Source organism: Zootermopsis nevadensis, unplaced genomic scaffold, assembly GCF_977971745.1.
Source record: "Zootermopsis nevadensis isolate Lab colony 2312 unplaced genomic scaffold, Znev_1.0 Znev_ptg000020l, whole genome shotgun sequence".
In the NCBI taxonomy this organism is placed as follows: domain Eukaryota; kingdom Metazoa; phylum Arthropoda; class Insecta; order Blattodea; family Termopsidae; genus Zootermopsis; species Zootermopsis nevadensis.
The window spans coordinates 6,014,953-6,036,558 of record NW_028259152.1 but is presented as its reverse complement, the minus strand read 5'-3'; the positions used below and the strand labels follow the sequence as shown (position 1 = coordinate 6,036,558).

At 38.5% G+C, this 21,606-nt stretch overlaps 1 protein-coding gene across 7 annotated transcripts in view; it reads left to right on the top strand.

Moving 5' to 3' along the window:
* hig (locomotion-related protein hikaru genki) overlaps window positions 1-21,606 on the top strand; it is a 147,973-nt gene that overhangs the window by 94,342 nt on the left and 32,025 nt on the right. For 6 of the 7 annotated variants that reach the window (XR_015536002.1, XM_022059580.2, XM_022059576.2 and 3 more), the window contains 3 exons: window positions 977-1,150; window positions 10,946-11,080; window positions 20,574-20,717. Coding sequence is in view for 6 of the 7 variants with exons in the window: in XM_022059580.2 (XP_021915272.1) it covers window positions 977-1,150; window positions 10,946-11,080; window positions 20,574-20,717 (453 nt within the window). In the remaining variant the exon portion in view is untranslated. The remainder of the gene's footprint in view (window positions 1-976; window positions 1,151-10,945; window positions 11,081-20,573; window positions 20,718-21,606) is intronic. The other variant, XM_022059582.2, reaches the window with a different exon arrangement.

Here is a 21,606-nt window from a genome sequence, read left to right as displayed (position 1 = left end):
TCTTTGAGACACGAGGTTTACGCGACTGTCGTTTGTGATGTTGATGATCCTCTGGATTTTGACGTCTATACTCGTCGATAGATGCCAGCGTGTCAGAGGAACGTAGATCAGAATTTGAGGGCTGAGTAATGTCTTATTGAGAAAAAAAAATAATTTTATTAACTACAAGTGTTCACTCTCCTGTAGGCTGTATTTCCAATCCACGTCCGATATCGACCGCTCGATGTTCAGCTTAAAATCTGAAATAATTTATAATTTCGTTTCCAGTCATTTCTATTCATAGACTCTTTGCTTTCTTGATTGACTGCGCAGACATGTTCACTTTTTATTGCAAAAATAAATTAATAATAGAAGAAGTCGTCAGTTCTGGCTTATGAAATAACGAGAATACTGTCGGTACACTGACGCTGTACGATATGTGAAACACATTTACGAATGTCGAGTGATTATGACATCGACTGATGAAAGAAATCGACGGCGGATGTGGAAACACTGTTGTTAAAAAGTAACCGACGGATTTCAGGAACGACGAATTCAGAGTCGAAGAAAAACGCGGGCTTCCTATATAAAAATTCTCTTATCATATACTTGAATGTCTTTATGGAATCGGCAGTGTCGGGATATGATTTAATAGTACAGACAGCGAAAACGGTTTTGCGACTAACACTAGATCTGAACTGTGGATACTGCAGTGACTCCTTATTAACCCGTATCGCCAACAAACAGAAGTAAATTTTCAGATAATATTTATACTTTCCCAGAAGAAATGATTAAATGAATTCTGCTTCTTATTCAGGTTCTCTGAAAGGGCTAGATACACATTTCTTTAGTCATACTTTATTTCGAATTCTGTAATTAAATATTTTACGATATAGGACGCCTTTGACAGTTTGAGGTATAAATTTAAATTTGTGCGGATGTGTGTTACGTGAAGCTCTAGGCGATGTGTTTGATAGTCGGCGTGTCTTGTTTGCAGAGGACTCTCCCCCCACGGTGTTGATTAAAATACCGTCGGGTTCGGCATCTGTTGAACCGTCCGGGGACCTTGCCGTGTTTCCGGGTTCCATCTTACATCTCGAATGCCTCTTCTCTCGGAAGTTGGGAAACCCGGAGTGGACATGGACTTCCACCTTCCGGCAGTTTCTCACAGGTAAGCTGCTATATGTTAGCTGCCCTGGAAGAATGGAACATATGATCTACTGGCTTTCATTAACCATTGATTATCGAATCTTATTTCATAGTACAAAGGTCAGGACACATTGAAACGAAAACTTACAAATATCTTCACAGACACGTACATGCATAGATTTTTATGTTAAAAGTATTCAAAATGTCAATCTTCCATACTAATACAGCTTTGCCAGTGTGCTCTGATTTTTTCATCATTCAGTACATTATCCTTCCATTTATCAAGGATTCTAATTCAGTCTCGGAAGATGAATTATTACTATGAAATCCATGCTCTGTTATTAAAATATCTTGTAATTATTATATTCCTACTGGAATATTTGAAGTGTAACGTAGCGATTGATAAGGATCTGGACCCCTATTACCACAGAAAGTTTCGGCAATACACAAGTTCGAAACGTAAATTGACTAACTCCAAGGAGGAGTATTCTTTAAATGATATTAGTCGCTCGGTGTGTAAATAAATCACCAGCCTTTATTTTTCTTTTGTTTTGTAAACAGAAATTTTATTACCTTGTTCATAATTGCGACACACTGAACAAACTGTCTCATAATTTATTCTGTTATGTGAGATTTGAGTTCTTCATGAAGGAGAAAATTTCGATTGTGATCTTTTGCGTTCTGACGTCGCATAATCTTTCACGATTTTGATTAACTCATCGTCTTCATCGTCAGGGTAGAGTTCTACTCTGAAGATTGAGGAGATATGTGAATGATTTGCATTGTGTTATTAGGAGTTATGGCACTGTGAAATGTCCGTCTTTAGAGTACTATGCTTTGTCCTTTCGAAACCTTGTTAAACAATCTACAAGGCTACACAGCGTCATATCTTTGAAGATAGAACTCCAGTTACTTACGTTGTAACATTTTCATAAATGCGAAAGATCTTTTTTCTATGTTTAACATCTCTAAACTCTTACCAAGAGGGTTAAGGGAAGTGTTGTGTTTTCCTTGAGGTACGGACTGAATCTAATTTGGATGTGCTCCGGCTTCAAAGCTGCGTCTTGTTCGAGCAGCCCTCCTGATTCTGATATCAAAATTCCGCTCTGTAGTAGATCCCTTCCACGTTAATATCAAAATTCCGATCACAGGCAGCGAGACCCTGATTTTCATCGGTGAACGTTCTATTTAGCCTACCTTTACCAGAAGGACGATCGGGCACTGCCTCGGATCCTTCATGGCCGGAAATTTATCTTTTATTTCCTCAAATTAAATGTAGTGTCTTTCACTACTCCACACTTCTCTTGTCTCATGCATTTACTCAATCGGTTTAAAAGGGTTAAACTAAGAAGGCTTTAGTGGGCTGGACATGCAGGACGCATGATGAGATAAGATATGACTGTACACAGCTCATTTTAGTGAAGGGTCCTCAAGAGTATTAGACTGCATCGGGGACCTAGGTATAGACGTCATATCAATATTAAAATGAATCTTAGAGAAATATGGTTCCACGTGGTTATTGCATTCTAGTGGTTTAGTATAGGGTCCAATAGGAGATATTTATTTGTTTATTAATTATTTACTTTTTTGTTTACTTAATATCTAGCTCTGTTTTACCGAGTGTCAGGTATTTGTGTTTTCAAATTTCTTTCAGTTCAGTCTGGAAGTCAAAACAAAAGAGAAGCAGATATTCGAAATTCCTTTATTTGGCCAGATTCAAGTCCTTTTTCTAGTTAGTCTGCTAGGTTCAGTGTGGACCCATTTATTGATGCAAGACCGAGAAATTTTCTTCACAGTGTTTCACCATTATCCATAGCAAACATGTAACTTCCATTACCAGGCCGAGCCATCTGGTCGTTCCTTCTAATACAGTCCACATTCTACCCTTCATTCTTTCCACAGCTTAAAGACTTTAAGCACATACTTGCTACCTGCACCAGTGCAATTCCGAGAAACGCCAATTTCTATATTATATCGTCGAAAGGTATAGGAATTGAGCAAGCAGTAAGCACCTTTGAAGTATCGGTCAGTTTGTGGAAGACCACAAGGCGCAACAACCCCGAAGATAAACATTTTTATATTCGCCACAGTGAGAACCTTAAACTTCATTTTATTCATAATTTACACTTTCTGGTTTGGTTGAACAAATTACGATCTTTTATTGAACTTGAAATGTTTGCTTTTTACATCTTCAGTTACGAACTTCCAGTACATTTCTGTTGTCAGAACTTCTGATCGCCCGCGAAAACCTTGTTGGATTAAGTCACGATGAAAACCAAAGGTTCTCTATGAGAAAATAACTGTATGAATCGTGCTCTGACGAATTTTAATTTTCCAAGTATCGTACAGAAAATTATGAACATGGAAATACACTTCTTATAGATTCAGATAGGCTTATATTGGAAAGTTGGGGCTTGTCCGGTTGACACAGTTTTGAAAAGGTGGGATTTTTAAAAGTGCAAATAATGTTATTGAATAGGAAACATATTTTAGCCATATATGGCTCAGTTGCAACAATTCTCCGCTTTATCCACAGAGTGAGTTTATGGGTTTCGTGTGGTTCTTATGATAAACAGAATAAATGGTATTGCCCAGTTTATCGGTATTATAGAATTATATTATATTTTACTATTATTTATTGTACAATATTATATTTTTTATGTAGGACTGAATGTTCAGATAATATTAAAAAGAGCTTCCACACTTCAAACGGATAAAGGAGACATCAAAATATATTTTTTTAAATACTTTTTATTTGTAATGTTATAAATTATACTATCTAAACATAATAGGCACACTGCAATAAGGAAAATCTAAAGAACTACAATAGTCATTTACTTTACTCAATATTAATCTCATTTTTCTGCAATAAGCTTGAAATTTTATATCTGAATTGAACATTTAAGTCTGATGCTCATAAAGTAAGAACGATAAACTTGTACGATACATTAACTGCCTTGTTTTCCACGGACGTTTTATCTCGACTGAACATGTTTCAAGGGAGCTTAAATTTACGTTAACTGTAAATCACGAGCATATGTAGACCAAACAATTTAATTTAAGAATTTAAAATGGAGAAGCACTGTACCTTCATTAAGAATGTTCCTTGTTTAAACAGAATCTGAAATTACGATCCGGCAACACAATATATAATTTATTTTGTGAAAAACCGGGATGACTTTTGCATTACCTAGAGCCCATAAAATGGATCGGATGCAAATGTATATGACAACCTTTCGAATTCATTTCACTCCGCCTCTTCATTAGACTCTATAAAGTACGACGCGAAAAAGTTGATTTCCGTGCGGTTATAGTGTACGCTTCATGCTCTGAATCAATGCCTTAGTTTTATATTCTGCATTTTAAGAATGCCTTTCACAGAATCACGATAACTGAGGTCTTGCAAGAGCCAATCATAATCTCGTAAATATTATTTCGCATTCGCTTATAATAGCAGATTTTTATGTTTCTCCATACAGGTTTTTAAATTTAGTTATTAGTATATAAATACGTATCTAGAATGGAAGATGAGTATTCCGGACTGCCTGAGTGACTTATCATTTTTTGGATAAGGATTCTGTTACATGCAGTAACCTGCAGGCCTGTATTTCTTTACGCGCATATGCGATATCTGTGATGTTTTATCGATTCATTCTCTTAGCATTGGTGACTCGTAAATATTCGCCCACACACAGACTCCGTTCATCCACTTACACTAATTCATTTCCTCAGACTCCAACCGTTCGTTCATTCTCTCACTAACCCACCAATCAACTTTAATCTCAAGATTAAATATATCCACAGCGTTCTACGTTGTTCTCTGGTTGTAACTTTCAAATGTGGAATGTGCGAGTAGGTCGTGATAATTGAGTAGATAATAAGAACGAAGGCTTGGAATAAAGACGACGTAAAAATCTGTTTAATATATGAAATAATAAATCTGAATACTTAGTTTTAAACAGTGGTATTAATAACTACTTGGGCTTCAAAGGGTTTCTCCTTTCATCTACTAAAACATTGCATTTTAGTGTTGCTAACAACTTATTTATTTAAAACTCTGGTGTGTCTAAGTTTATTTTCTGAAACTATCGCTGCGTTTCAGTTCCAATTTAATTTTCATCGAACATTCTTCAGTCATCCCATACAGTAAATCTATCCACTACTAACGACATGGATCACAGTACCTGAGAAACTGATAGTCGCTGAACTAATCAAGGAATTGCCTACTTTTTATCGAGGCCAAGGACTGATTATTGAGTTCAGAGGAACCTACCCTAAGCCCGTTTCCTGTGTCACTTAATATGTTCCACACCCCATCTTCCAAAGATGCATTTTATCAACCTCAGATTTACACCTAGGTCTCCCAAGTGGCCTACCGTTTAGTATTCCCCACTAAACTTTTATATGCATTTCTAATTTCTCCTGGGTTTGCTTGGTAATCTTTCACAAGTTAATTTCGAGCTATGAGCAAGTAATGAAACAACACAAACGTGTTGTTTTTCGGGAAGCTATGAATGCTGTGTTAATGAAACCAGGAATGCGGCGAATAAATCCCGAGTTAACAGATTTCTGTGGTTACTGTGTAAGCACTTAGCCTAACCTAACCTAAGCTTTCCACGTTTTCTGTGTGCAAGGTGCCAAGCAAACTTTCTGACAGAATAACCAAGTGGGATAAATCTACCACGATTGTTGAAACTTGATTTCATAATTCTCCGTTGGTCAAACCAGCATGTATCCGCATTTTCATCAGGGAGAATGTTAAGCCGGTAATTTCGACGTGTTACGGATTACAGTAATACATTTACAACTAATTACGAAACTTTATATGTACTTAACTAATTCCATTGAGCAGAATCCTGCTTGAGAAGCTAATATTTCACTGAGCTGTTCAAGGTTCGTTGTCGAATTTACATGGGCTCACCACCAGCTCCTATCCTAGGCCAGAAGAACCCAATACAGGTGTCCAAACCCCATTCCCCTTAGATTAATTTTAGTATTATCCTTCTATCTGTGCCTAGGTCTCTCCAAGTAGTCTGTTCTCAAGGCTTTCCAACCAAAATATTAAACGTACTTTTACCCCCCAACCCCCGACCCCTTGCGCAATCTATGCTACGCACATTCGTAAGATAAGGGATGGCGCTTGTATAATGTAAAGCTGATTTCGCTACTCTTGTGAGAGGCAGAACTTACAGAGGACATTCCTGTGTACATAAGAAAGATACCCGTTCGTTGCCTTTCCGAATGTTGTGGACAGACGAAGCGAAAGGAGCTCACAGCCTGAGTTTGTTTCGCGATAGGGCCGGTCGCATAAGAAGGCGATAAGACACAGGATATACGATATAGGGGATATGCGATAAAGAAGCACACTGGTGTGTTTGTAGTGTCACTCGCCGCAGATACTACAGCTTCACCCTGCTTACGACGTTTATCGTCGGAGACAAACAGGCATGTCTATGGCGACTTGGATAGCTAGACAGTTTGTGACCCAAAATTGAAGACGATCTAGCATTTGCAGTTTTTTCTTGTCGAGTGGGCGGAAAAGTATCCATGTTTATGGAAATGCTCGTTGCAAGAATATAGCAAGACAAATGCATCAGTCGTAGTGTGGAAGACTTTGTCAGATGATAATGTAGATTCAGGTTAGATGTTTCTTTGGTATTTTGTTACTCTTGACAAAAACATAAACCTGCCTTAAGTTTTATTTCACGTGGAGCAAGTGTGGACAACCAGCCTCATCCCACTTCCTGTTCGTTGTCAAGTGATTCGAAAATACGAAAACAATAGAAGATGTGAGTCAGCATATACATCGGTTCGTTGTAAACCATTTGATATTTCAGGATATTAAAGTAAGCAAGAATAACGTTTTTATTTTATGATATTCTTAAAATTACACAGTCAGGAGGTTTAGAATTTGTACTCATCACCAAATATTGTTCCTTTGGATATGAAGCTTAGACGGAAACAGTTTATTAAAACTGAACTTTAAGGTACAGTACGAGGTGCGATCGGAAAGTTTCAAGACTGTGTCAATAGAGGGCGAACCGGATGTAGTAAGAGCTTCTGCCGCTAAGGGGTGCGGCCTACATTCATAGTGAATCAGTGTGCCAGCCGGCATCATCGAATTAGCATTTGTTTCTTAGTTACGGGCGTTTTGGTAGTGCATTACACCGACCATCCTGCGATTTCGGAATGGCGTGTGCATCAAATTTTGCCAAAGACTCGCCAAAATGGCTACGGAAACCTATGAAATGCTAAAGCAAGCATTTGGGGAGTCCGCAATGGGTCGTGCACAAACTTTTGTGTGGCATTCACGTTTTAAAAATGGCCGAACCTCTGTCGATGATGACGAGCGTTCTGGACGACCATCTTCGAGCACAACGCCCGAAAATGTTACGAAGATTCGGCAGGCCATTCACGAAGATCGACGTCGTACCATCAACGACTTGTGCGACATTGTTGAGATAGGCTATGGGACCTGTCAGCTGATTCTAAAGGAAGAACTCCACATGCGACGCATCGCAGCCAAGTTTGTGCCAAGGCTCCTGTCTGAGGACCAGAAGCAGAATCGACTTCTCGTTTGTCAGGAGCTCAAAGATCTTGCAAGAACCGACCCCAACTTCCTTTCTAAGCTCCGTGTGACTTCTTCCTCTTCCCAAAGATGAAAATTCAGCTAAAGGGAAGGAGATTTGAGACGATAGAAGAGATTCAGGCAGAATCGCAGATGGTGCTTGACAGGCTGACAAAGAAAGATTTCCAGGGATGCTTCCAGGCTTGGCAGCGGCGCTGGGATCGTTGTGTTCACTCCCAGGGGAACTACTTCGAGGGTGATGGATGAATTTAATACCTGAGATAAGTGTACGGGTTTTTATACGCGGTCTTGAAACCTTTCGATCGCACCTCGTATGTGGCGGAGTGGGGGGGGGGGGGAGGTTGTTGAATTTAACTGGTTCAGAATATGTTTAGTGGGTGGCTGTATTGAATACGGTGAATATTATTCAGGTTACATGTAAGACAGGATATTCTTTGAGTACATGATTAACTATCAGCTTCTGATTGTAGTCTGAAAATCAAACACGTGTAATGATTTGCCTTTTAAAGGTGTCCCCGTGTGTGTCGACGAGAAAGTTTCTAAACGCCACTGCTGGGATCAGACTCCGCGTATGTCGTCATTGACTCAGCTGACACTCTCGACTCGAAGTGACAGTTTGCTGTGTCGAGACGAATTAGCTTTCATACAACTAGAACAGTCGGGAATTGTATGGCACCTGAGCTACTGTTGCTTTCCCAAGAAGGTCCCTATTTTTAGAAGTAACTTTATTTATGAAGATTTCTGTCTTCTGGGTTGTTGCGCTGTGTAGTCTGGTCGATGTTAACCAACGTTTCAGAGATCATACTGCTGCCCTCGTCATCAGGACGATGAATCGCAACCACCCAGAAGACAGAAATCTTCATACTCACCGCTGTGAAAACCTCAAATCTTACAACTTTATTTATGCTCGATTATCATTGAGGCGAGTGGCATTTTCTGCGTTGTCATAGCTCTTTATCGAAGTTTCTGTTGTTGACATCAGACATCTAGGAATCGACAGAAACGTTCACTAATGGCTTAAAGAACACACGCCTCTTGTTTTCTCCGACTTATTTTCTCTGCTTTTCAACGTTATCCAACAGCCATTCTACTTCATTCCGTGGGAAGTTGGCCATGTTCCCTCCATCTGTTTGTTCTCCCTCCACAGTTCCTATAGACCTCTAGGTGGAAGTTTCCGGCATTCCATGAGAACTCACGAATGGTTAATTGATAGTCCGAGAGGACGCCTGTCCTTGTGCTGTCTGCACAATATAATCCTCTGTTACAGTGGTCTAAGAGTAATTTGCTGTAGTTTTCGGAATTCCTATTTACTTCTAGCTTTAATACTGGTTATTTTACTCACACTCGTAATTAATACCGTTAAAGGAATTGAGAAGTCAACAATAGAATATTAATTTTGTTCCAAAACGTAATACCTGTTCATTTGCGGCGAATGTAGTTTCTGAATCGTCGACGGCTTGTGTCAGACAAACCTTGCAACGAGCAGATGTTTATTGCGTTTCAGAATAGGCTATATCGGCCATTTTATGCAGGCAAAACATAAGTGTATATGTGTGTTATATGTAACATACTTAATTGAGAGTGGACTGAATTCGGAAAATAGGAAATATGTTGTCTCCCTGTTTGTTGTCTCAAATTCTAAAGATTACAATATCCTATATCAGGTTTTCCGCTGGCGTACCACTAGTTGTAATTTAACACATTAAATGTACCACTAACAAAATTTGTTCAGGGAAAACTTATTTGTGTTAATATTATTTTTGGATTTTCTTACTTAGTTCGCGTACCACTCAACAGTGGCTTGTGTACCGCCAGTGGCACGCATACCATATGTTTGACTAAACATTTGTGTGTGTGAATTAATCATTGCTTTTAAGTGTGAAGTGTAGATATGTCAGTCACGTTTCCCTTAATGGAGTTTTTGACCGAGTGGTATGTATGGAATGTTTGGTATTTGTCGCGTGAGAAACTGATTTTTGGAAGGCAAACTATTATTCGCGCTGTCGAATTGTGGCTTCGTGATTTTGCTGATTAAATTGCAGTTGCAGATTCAGTCGTGAGAAACTGGTTCAGTTGATGTTTGTTAGATGCGCCTCCTTTCTCGAGGGAAACATATCTCCTAATGTTTGTTGTTTAAAAATCGAACATAATCGGAACGTAAGAACACTTTGATGCCACTTCTCCAGCGCTTGTAATTAAATACGGCAGTTTCAATCCACTGTAGTGCATTAGGCTGTGTAAGTTAATTCTAATCGTTATTAAACTATATAAAGGTGGGACAACGGCTCGTGCTGTGATGCCAACAATTGTGCTCAGTTATAATCACTATTTTACTTGTTTCATTTTTACGTGAAACTTGGTCTCTCACTTTGAAAGCAAAACAGATCGAGGAGGATGTTTGAAGGCAGGGTAATGAAAATATTTCAACCTAAGATAAGCAAGTAGCAGGAGACTAGAGAAAACGTAATGAGAATCTTCTTCTTGTAGTACTCTTTACCAAGTATTATTAGGATGGTTACAGTTTAATAATGTAAGATAGGCTGGAAATGTAGCATGGGTAAGGCAGTAAATAAATGAAAATGAAAGAGAACACTAGGAAAATCTAATCATAGACGAGAGAATAATATAAAATGAATCTAAAAATAATTGGATATGATGATGTGGACTGAATCCACATACCTTTCAGTGTCAGGCTGTTAAAAATGCGATAAATAACGTGTGATATAAAGCTTTCACATCAACTAGAATTCATAAAGTTATCTCGGTCTTTTTCAGCCCAATAAGATTTTATGAACGGCAAATAATCTTCAAGTGCCATTAAATGGCGGCGAACTTCTTGACTAGCTGAAAGGCAATTCTCTTCTAATGATTCCTCTTCATGAGTTTCTTAAAGTCGAACGAGGCTCTTTGATGCTTTCAGTGTGAAGAATATAAACTACATTCTGTGATCTCTTGTGAGATTTGGTGATGATGACGACGATGATCTTCTGGGTTTTGGCGTCATGTAAACATTTCGGCAGATGCAACGTTTCAAAGGCACATACTGCCTCCATCTTCAGGGGTGAAAGTGGAGCAGTATATTCCTTTGAAATGTATTTTCATCAACAAGTCTGTTCGGCTTCATAACCCAGAAGACCTACATCATCATCTTCACCGTTTTAAGAACCTTAAATCTTATAACGAGATGTCTCCTGAAAACATGCCAGAACGTGTGCGTTCTTTGTGTAGGGTGGGCGATAGCAGCTGAGGAGCGAGAATGGAAGTACAGATTGTCTGTCTACTACACGAAGCCACAGGATTCCGGCGTCTTCACGTGTGCCACGCCGCGAGGACTCACCAACAGCATTACTGTCCACGTCACGGGTAAGTCGTCTAGTCTGTCCAGCCTTGACATTGCAACACGGAACGTGGTTGTTACAAAGCCATGACTCGGCTTCCAAACCGTTGCTTGTGGTAAAACAGTGAACCGCTAGAACGTGCAAGACATCATGCTAACACCTCAGTCTCGTTTGTTTATAACAATTTAAATAAACGTAATTTAATCTTAAGATTTTGGCACATAGATTTTAATAGTTTAGTACCCGAAGTCTTTGTTTGTATCAGTAGAGTGCACCATTAGAAATATTGATAAATATAATATCCAGAATTCCTTACATCATCTTGTGCATTTAATTGAACTAATCTTTATTCCTCCTTTCCTTATTAGACTCCAATTTATTGAAACATAGTACACTTCGATTTTAGTATCACTTTCTTGAAAATTGTGCCTAAATCTTGAAGTTCGTTGAGACGAGTGGTTCTCTTTCACCATCTTGTTTCGTGTCTGTTAATCTGATTACTAATATATAAAATCATTATTTTATTTGTAATTGTAGCTATGTGAAACAAGCCTCATCCTGAGAGTGTTTGATGTCAGATTGCTGAGAAGAATGTGTAGAGCTAATAGATGGGAAATAATAGAAGAATGAAAAAAATACATATTGAGAAGCTTAATAATTTGTACTCTTCACCGGATGATATGGGCGGAACATGTAGCACGCATTGAGAGATAAATGCATACCACATTTTAAAATGAAAATTTTAGGGAAGGATTCTTCTTAAGAAGGATTATACTATATATGAATTTAGTTACATGCAGTACGAAAGCAGATTGGTCATCTAGCAGAGCCGTTACGGACAAAGCTTTCGTGAGATTTAAGGATCTCACGTCGACGAATATGAATATGGCTGTCTTCTGAGATGTGACATATAGCCCGACAAATTTTTGCCGACGTTTCAGATATCCTTGCTTCCTTAATCATCATGACAGCAACTAAACACTCAGTATTCATGATTTTGAGTTGTGTGTAAGCTATCGATTGCTGTGCCTTTGTCTGAGGTGATAGCCGTCTCTTGCTACAGGTCTCCAGCAGGTATTTTCCATATTTGATAAGGCTGTAGCCGAAACATGTGCTTGTTCATTATCCTGGCCAAATGCGGTCTGAGTCCAGTTCGTCCGACGCCATTATGTGACTAATACATAGCTTATGGCTGTTCGGAGCAGGCCAGTGACGACGCCACAGGAATGATTTGCAGGCTAATGCTTCATTTCCGAATCCCATTTGGAATTCCATGGGTGTAAGGGGATTTTATCAGTAATTTGGGATTCGCGTAAAGGTCATAATTAGAGACTTTTTAAATCGTTAAAACGCACAAAAGGAATAATCTACTGCTATGTTGGTTTCCTTCACTGTTATTTGCGTTTTAATCTCGCCCAATAGGGAGGTTGTGTCTGCTTGTCATTCTGCAGATTTTATCCTGGAAACTACAGAATTAAGTTTTATAAAGATTAGTAAAAATTTTGAAAATTTCGTTTTAGTTCTTGCCGGACAGATATAAACCCCACATTATGCGAAGCTCAAATAAAATTTTGTGTAATGCTCAAAAGTGCCTCATCGTACAGAACAAGTCGCGGGGAGCGGCATGGATATTCGTGTATTAAATTGGGTAAGAAGTTCTACAAGTTAAAGAACGCAATGAATTATTAGCAGTGAAAAAGGACCCGTGTTTAATTTCTGACATTATTATCCTCAGAATTTTATTTGTGCAGTCTACGCACTGTGGTTTTCAAAATTAATTTCTTTAGTATGTTGAATTTTATTATCTTCTCCTCAGAAGAGTATTCACGCTCTTCTATCCCGTATTAAAGTTTCCTTGTCTTTCCCCTGTCTGGTTTCTTTCATTACCTTCCCAGCTCTGTTTTAATCTTCTCGCTGTTCCTTCCTATTTCATCCGGTTTGTCTTCGTTTTATTGCCACATGTGCCTCAGTTTATTGTCCGGGTTCTGCTGTTCCTCCATCGCCAAGGCTCATTACTAATGTTGAGGTTAGCCAGACCATCTATTGCAGGCAAGCTGTGTAGCATTTACGTTACGTTACGCTATTAATGACCGGTGTTACGTTATTTTGATGAGTATGAAGGGAATTGGATCTTTGCACTCAAACACGCACGCACACACCCAAACTGTAATAAAGAGGGAGCAAACTCATATTCTGATCCCAAAAGCATTTAAAATTCTGGAAAGTCAGTGTTGCTTGTGGTTTCTTATCCACCCTAATTATGACGTAATTTTTCACTTTTTGTTCAAACAGTAGGTGTCAACGATATCAATAATTTTAATCGATATACTGTGTTACACAGTTCGTCATAATGTTTGCATGAACGCCGGAGCAGCAGAGGGTAAGGCAAATCAGATGAAAACTGTAATGCACTGTAAATTTTGCAAATATGTGGTGTATTATTTACATGTAAGGATTGAAAAAGCCTTGGAAAGATTTTGGTTTATTATTTCAATAGGCAGTGTGTCCTGGTTTTCACAGGTCTGAGTAAATGTCACAATTGTTCCGTTTACTCCACAGGTAAACAATAATAACACCAGTGGTTTGTGTTATCCTCGATGCATGCACAGTTATGCATACACAATTGGCTTTTATGTTAATTTATTACAGACACAAATTTATTGTTTTAGTGTTGACCACACCACAGAAATCACGTTATTACGTTATTTAATTTCCAGCATTGCTCTTATACTTCGTTAAATATTTACCGTATCAAAAGCATATGACTTCTGGGGTAAACGCTAATTATTTATCAGAAACCGTCCATTCTCTTCCCTGTGAAATTACCCAATTCTCAGCTCAGAATGACCTTAATCTAAATACCCCCTTGTAATTTAACGACGTGCTAGCGAAACAACTCAGATCGGAGCAAAGTAAATAGGAGACTGTTTGTGTCTGTTTATGTGTGTAGTAAATCAAGGCCTAAGGTAAGGGCAGAGGCTTACCTGTTTGCTATATATATATATACGGATATAAAAGTAGGCACTTTGCTAAGTTCGTACTTCGGTTTGTAGGTACTTAGGAAGTTACGTAGGTCTTATGTTGCCCCGTACTGGTAGGATAATTAAAGCGAATGAAGTCACGTGAAGCCTGCTTGCATTGCAGTGGATGCTCTAAACTGAGCACAGCTGTGATGTCATTTCAAGTATTTCTTTGTGACTGTATTCACATAACAACCAACATCCACAGTTGAATTTCCCTGAGTAAGAGAAATTCTTTAGGTAGACAGTTTAATTACATTCCACAGTGGAATTATTATTAACTTCTTTGTTTTTGACTGAATCCATCATAATTGGATTAGTGCTATTAGTAATTACAACTTTTGGAGACTGGATCTTCCTTTGTCTTCAGGATTCAGGAGGGAGGGACCAATTCTGAAGGATCGTGTGGACCAGGCTAACACGTTGGATCCTATAGACCAAATTATTCTGTTGGATCCTGTTGTTATTATTATTTAGTGTTCTGTCTGACGACAGGTCCATATGAACAGGATCCTTCCATCCTTTTCTCGGACTGGGACCTGTTCATATACGTTCTTGGCAGATGATCCAGAAGTGGTTTGCCATTGCCTTTTTCTGTGTGTGTGAATGGAGTAATTGTTGGGATGCCACGGAGAAACCGGGGAAGCCCCCGGAGGAAAACTCCGTGTTGCCTAGACCACGGCCTTGCCCAACACAAGTTATAAATTCGGGCACCGCCGGGAATCGAACCCGAGACCCCAGGATTACAAGGCCAGCGGTTTTTTTTCCTGTACACGAAACTATTCTGTTGTATTCTTTAGACCATGTACTCTTGATCTTTGCAAGATCCGTCCTTAGAAACACCATGGTTAGTGATAGTAGTTACCAACTGACAGTGAATGAAGACCGAAACAGGGAAATTAGTAATATAACAGGCGTCACGAGGAATGGTTATTATTTGCTGTCACTTATGACTCCGTGTGAGATAGTTAATTGTATTTTGCCTACAATGATATCATGGAAATCTAACGGAACTATATAAGCCAGCACGCTTTTAGACTCTGCATTACTCGGTTCTCTAAATTGCTTTGTCTTTGTCATTTTCTGTGTTATTTGTTACGCCACCATGGGCTGGGCAAGCCTTATTCCATAAGGACATTAATTAAGATTATTAATGAATTGTCAGCTTTATTTTGCCCTCATTAATGTTAATACGATTTTGGACAGGTCCCTAAACATCGGTGGCAGTTTTTCACTAACACAATGGTTTTGTCGGCCGCTTAGCTTGTGTTTAGTAAATTAACATGTGCTAAGTTGTGAATAAAGTGTAAGCCTACGTTGAAGGTAATCTCTGTATGGAAGGTCATTTCAAACCCCCAGTGTTACCAACGTATAACTTAGGCGTGGCTATTCTTCCTGCTAGAATAATCCTCATGTTCCAGCAAACTGAGCACACTGCAAATTATTTTTGCACCATATTTACAAGCCTTTCGCGAACTGTATTATAGGGAGTGAAATGGCAGTTCAGCCAAGGGACTTACGGTATTATTAAACGTAAAAATGATGTGAATATCAGACTGGAATCCTGTCATGGCGTTGAAGTAAAAATAAAGATAAAATACACAATTGTCCCAATAATTAAGCACCGCGCCTGGAAGACGTTTCGGTGATGAGAGACTTCGATGCTTGCTTAACTTTGGCTTTGGACGGAAGCTTTGGGAAAGGGCCAATCGATATTATACCCAATCGTTGTAATGGGTCGATAGGCCCCAGATTGAGTCTGGAGGCGTCGGTGAGCAGAAAGTACTTGCATCTGCCGGAAGTTGAAACCCAGCCGCCCGTCTTGAATTCAGTTACTTCTAAAGAAACAATATGAAGTCAATAATTTCGTGTATCTAAATTGCACACTAAAGGAACCAACAAATATCTGAATCATACTGTCACAAAATATAATAATAATTGTTTTTTTACGTTTTGTTTCCCTGTGTACATAAAAGACCTTTTTTTGGGTCGATACTCCATCCAAGGGACACTGCTAAATGTCTATTCATAATTTCAGTAGTTAATTTTGCACCGGAACATGGATGTTCTCAAAAAGAAGTTAACGTGAATTAGTTTTGGACTCTCGAGTGATTGGGACAGCACAAATAAGATTTATGATTGAGTGAATTGATTACCTTTCAAAGATACAGAGCGATGCGAAAATGTAGGAAATTGTTTGGACGTTAATATATTGACAGATGATATCAAAGGACATGAGGAGAAATGGAGAAATCACGTTCTTTATGTTCGAGGCGACAGGCTATCAGAAATACAGAGCGAAGGAGACGTGGAAGTGTGAGGAGATTTGTGTGCGATCGAAGGAACAGTTTGTATAGTTTCGGAGCGGTCATAGTGGACCCATACCTCCCAAGAACGAGGAGTAGATGTCGGGAGTTTATATAGAAAGTTCCAGCATTCTTTCAGTCACTGTCAAACATCTTTTTCTAGCCTCATCAATTTTAATCTCTCTTAATGAACTACTACAGTTTTGTACATACATTGACTTTAGGAAGTTGATAGCAGGAATGTCAGAAAGCTGTGAGAGCATTATTATTCTTTGCATAATTATTCCTGAGTTGCTTATTCTTGCAATTTCCGCCCCCTTCAAACTTCAAACTTACGCTATCGATCTGAGAGAAGCGTTTCCGAGGCATTCGTTTCTTCGTTTTTACAGCCGTGTTCATTATAAAACGCTCTTCCTAAACCGTTCCTCAAATTCTACAATACCATCTCGTGCATCAATTGTCTGTCTTCCTGATCACAGACGAAGTAAGAAGTCTTCTTTACTTCCTAGGTTTTCAGTCCGTGGCCTTACATCAACTCCACATAGCAGGGAACTGGTTTCTTCTGTGTTGTGTATTATATTATTCTCCGTTGATTTTTACGTTTTTCGTCTCATGGGATCCCATGCAGCTCCTAATTTTTATATATATTGCATGTCCGTAAACTAGTTGTTGTTGGCTCTATGTTCAGTCATAAACTTTTTTAATAAATGCTATTCCAATATCTGAATCTGGACTATTTTCCTGACTTCAATGGATTTATCTTTTTTAAATTAGTGCTCAGGCCCCAGTTTTAATACTCGCTCTAATTATTTTATACGTAATGAATATTTCTGATCTTCTGTTAGGTAAGATATTCGAATAATGCAAAGCGTATTACATTATTTGTTCCGTACGTTCGTGATGTTGGAAAATGTTTTGAGATTATTTTTATGGTAGCTCTTCCTGTCTCACCTCCACTGATATTCGTAGCTACCGTTATGTTCAATATACAATAACTGTTAATTTCCGTACACATATAGTTCTGAAAGAAAATTCGATATATAATAATAAGTTCTGGACAGAACTTAACATGTATACATTTATTTAGATACCTTATTCTCGTATAATGTGAGACCAACAAAATCTGTAAAAACTACACAATTTAGTGGCCCTTTGGCGTTATTTTCACTATTGTATTGTCAATTTTCAGTATAAAAATGATACTTTTAAAGATGTGCACCATCGCAGTGTTTCCATCATTTAATATAAAAATTATTTACTTGTAATTTGTGGATTTTATTACGATCTTTATTCATTAGTTACTGTCTTCAAGGTAAATGCAGATTTGGACTTCCCATTCATTTCTTTACATTCTACAGCAACAACGTCAACAAATGTTGTACAGACTTAGTAACTTCTTTTAGTAGCGGTAGCAATACTCCCATTTTTAAAATGTCATGTACGTAATATTAATATAGGAAATTAAGAAAGTACAAAGGTTAAGTTGCCATAAGTTTGTCTAATTGAATGTTGATCTTACAAATTAAATTAAAATTAAGTCAGTTGAATGAAATGTTGTAGAGGAGACGGGCATGAGAATACAAAAGCACATACGTTTATTTGCTTTATAGAATATGAAACGTGGCCTGTGCTAAAATATATTTTGGTACGTGAATTGTGCGATCTTAAGAAAATACGATGTTTTCTTATCTTTTGAAAATATCAGTTATAATTCTACACCGACTAATTCGCTGTAGGTCTACTGTAGACTGGCAGTACGAATGCAAGTTACGATATAGGATTATAATGAAGTTGCCTGAATACGTCAAATCTTTGTGTGAATGGAGAGTCTGAATGTATTGTAAAATACAACGGCTACATTTATTATTAAAACTTCACACCGATATTTGCAACCAGCGCGAAGGAACATTGTCCCTTTACAGACGTCCCAGGGTTTTTGATTGAAATTGGAATTTCCGCGTTTATAACGTTGCTATTGAAGTTGAATGTCTCGTCTACTCATTAATTAGTTCCCCTTCCTTCAAAACTGTAAGATAGAAAATGAAATTTTGGTTTGTGCGCGGATCTAATTAACTACTTGATAGTGCAACTGACATTTACACTTGAAGGCTGTAAACATTCCCGAGGCATTTCAAATGTATCCTGCTTTGCCGTAATGACCCCGTCTTGTTGGCTTTCCTCCCGGTAATTGACCTGCATTTGGCACAATGTGTCTATAAAAACTCTGTCCCTGTGTTCCGTGTGTATAATCAAAATCAAATAAAGACTTCAGTATCGAGCTCAGCTTATACTAGGTTTTAGCACGACGGTCTCGTAGTCACATTCAACTTTGTGGGGTGGGGTCTGAAACTTTTGAAGGTGGGTTAAACCTTCGAGTAGGCAGCCGACGTGTTAAATGGGATCTGGTATAAGTCTGTGGCTGTTTAACAAATTAACACTACGTCTAACCTTCAGAAAATCAGTAACGTATTTGTATGTGCTTATAGTGTTATGATATATTGTTTTATAAAAAGAAACTATCACGAAAGTTGCAAGTAATTAGGTTTTCACCCCACTTAGATATAGATGTTACGATATTACTTATTAGGTCACTTAGCTTAGTAACTTCGGCTCGAGATGTCTTCCTTCATATTTCAATATTGCATTTCCTTGCTCTTTCCTGATGCGTGCTGACTTTTAGTACTGCAGGTGCTAAAATGTAAAGATAAAAAGAAATGACTTTTGAAAGCATATTCAGAATCCTTTATGATATTTGTCGGCTTTTCAGAGTTTTCGCTTCAGAAAGTGTGGCAGCACAGACGCATCGCGTCTTAATTTCACACAGCCGGTCGTATCTTCTAATTTTCCGCCAGCGGGCAATACAATTTCAGCATCGTGTTCTGCTTCCTTTTTATAGACCCTACAACCACCCAACATTTCTTCTGCTTGCGTCCTTCCCCTTGCCTTAAAGCTGCAATCAGGAACATAGGCTACAACTCGTAAAACAGCGTTTCTTCCTGTTTGACCATCATGCATCTGGTAATATGGGAAGGTCAGGTCCAATGCAAAGGAGGCGACTGAGAGGCTGGAAGTTAAATTAGACGATTGATGTTTCTGTGCAGTGACTGCCAGCACTTGATTAGTTTAACCAATTCTTCGTCAAATGGTTTGGAGTTCAATCTCTTTGTGTTTCTGGTTTATCACTGAGGTAGTTTTTGTTACCAAAAAATTGTTCAAAGATGGCTGTCTTCTGGGTTGTTGCTGCGAGTAGTCTGGTAGAAGTTTATTGATGTTTCGGAGGTGTTTGCTGCCTCCATTATCAGGATATCGCTCCGCTCGTTATAATCCTTAATCTATGCATGGTACTTTAATCTGTGGTCGTTCTATATCTTGTGTTTGCTTGCATCTTTCTGTTTTGAAGTTTGTGTAGACTTTAAATAATGCCCTAGACCAGTGTTCTTTAAACTTTTTTTTAAAAATGGTATCTACTTGTAAGTCCACACGGCGTTACAGCTATGAGGACCTCACATTCTATATAGGCCGATCAGTTAAATATTGCATAAAATTAATCTGTGTTCTTTTATTAAAGTAGTTGTTCTTGTTTCTTTTCTCATGCCAAAAGTATGAAAGCATACGAAATAGTTGTTCACCATGCTCCTGGGCCAAGCCGTCCTGATGACAGGGACAGCATGTGTTTGTGAAACGTTGGCAAATTTCTACCGAATTATACGGCATTACAACTAAGAACACAACCATCATCACTTCAAGTCTATTTTCAAAGTCTTAATGTTAATGACAATTTACTTTATTAGGATGGCGTTTGTACTGGAATTTGCCACTGCAGAAATTACTTACGTTACGTTTTGCCGTATGATAGGATGATTTGTGATTGGTTAATTGGTAGCTAATTTTAAGACACTATTCTGACATTTTCGTGGATGGGTTGGGGACATACTCTAAAATCCCGGTCAGGTTTTTGTTCTGGGTGGTGATGTCAGGGCTATAGCTCTGAAGATGGAGACAGTATGTTTCTCCGAAACGTTGGTATTTACTTATGAGTCTACACGGTGTCGCCATATTCACCGCCTTGAGAACCTCAAGTCTCTCGGATAATCATGTTTCCATTGTATGTCAGAAGCAGGCGAGCGTTTATTTGCTACGGTGCCCACCTTGTGAATATTATGTTTCACCTGATGTCAACTTTTTCCCTCAGCGGTCCACTGCGAGCCCATGGAAATCAATGACCCTTACCTGACGTCACGCGTGGAAGGCACTCGACTGGGTCAAGTGGCAGTTTTCCAGTGTCCTATTGGTTTTCGACTCAATGGCACTTCTAACCTCACTTGCCAGGCCTCGGGTAAGTCCAGCTCTGCATGTCGCATGTCCACGTTGCTTGGGAGTTTTATCTCATTCTCTTTAAAATCCAAGCTGTTTTTATTAGTGAACAGTTGCAAAGTAAAGGGCCGATGTAAGCAGATTATATCGGCCTCCTGAACTTGCAAGAGCATGAGCGGAGAAGACTTCCTACTGTCGAGTGTATTCTGTATCAAACTTCTCCAGTCTGTGGTTCACGAACCGTTTTGAAAATGCTGAAAGTTTCAAGGGGTTTGTTAATAACATCAGCATTGGTGGTATTTTAAAGCAATTCCAGAAGTTCAACAACACTCGTAGAATATTTCATCTCGTGGAAGTTTCGGTTTGGTAGACATGTAAAAATTCGTTGCATATTTAAGTTTCGCAGTTAACTGATTTTAATAGGAATTTGCATATACAGAACTTTAGTGCAGTGAGGTTGCAATGTAGAGAAGTACCAGGGACTGTTAGTGTTAGTTGTTAGCTACACTTACACACACTCGCTGTTCCAATATTTTCAGTTTTGGCCCTTTTATTGAACTAGATGTTTCGGCCGTGTATGGCCTTTATCAGGTTCGTTGTATAACCGTAGCCGTCGCACTAACGACACGAAAACGAACACTTATAAAATAGTTGATTAGCGTGTGTGTGTAAAAGTGAAGGTGAAACAACACACCGGAATGCTGCACTACATAATCAAGTATCAGAGAGGTAAGAAAAATTATGTAACGGGGTTATCTTTGCAAGTTTAGTTTAATATGTAGGTTTAATTATAAACTTAGTAATTGTTTAAAACTGTGTAATTTATATCTGAATTTATTGAAGTCGGAAATTCGAACCGTGTGTTAAATTACAGAGTGGGCTACATCCTTACCTTTTTTTAACAAACGCCT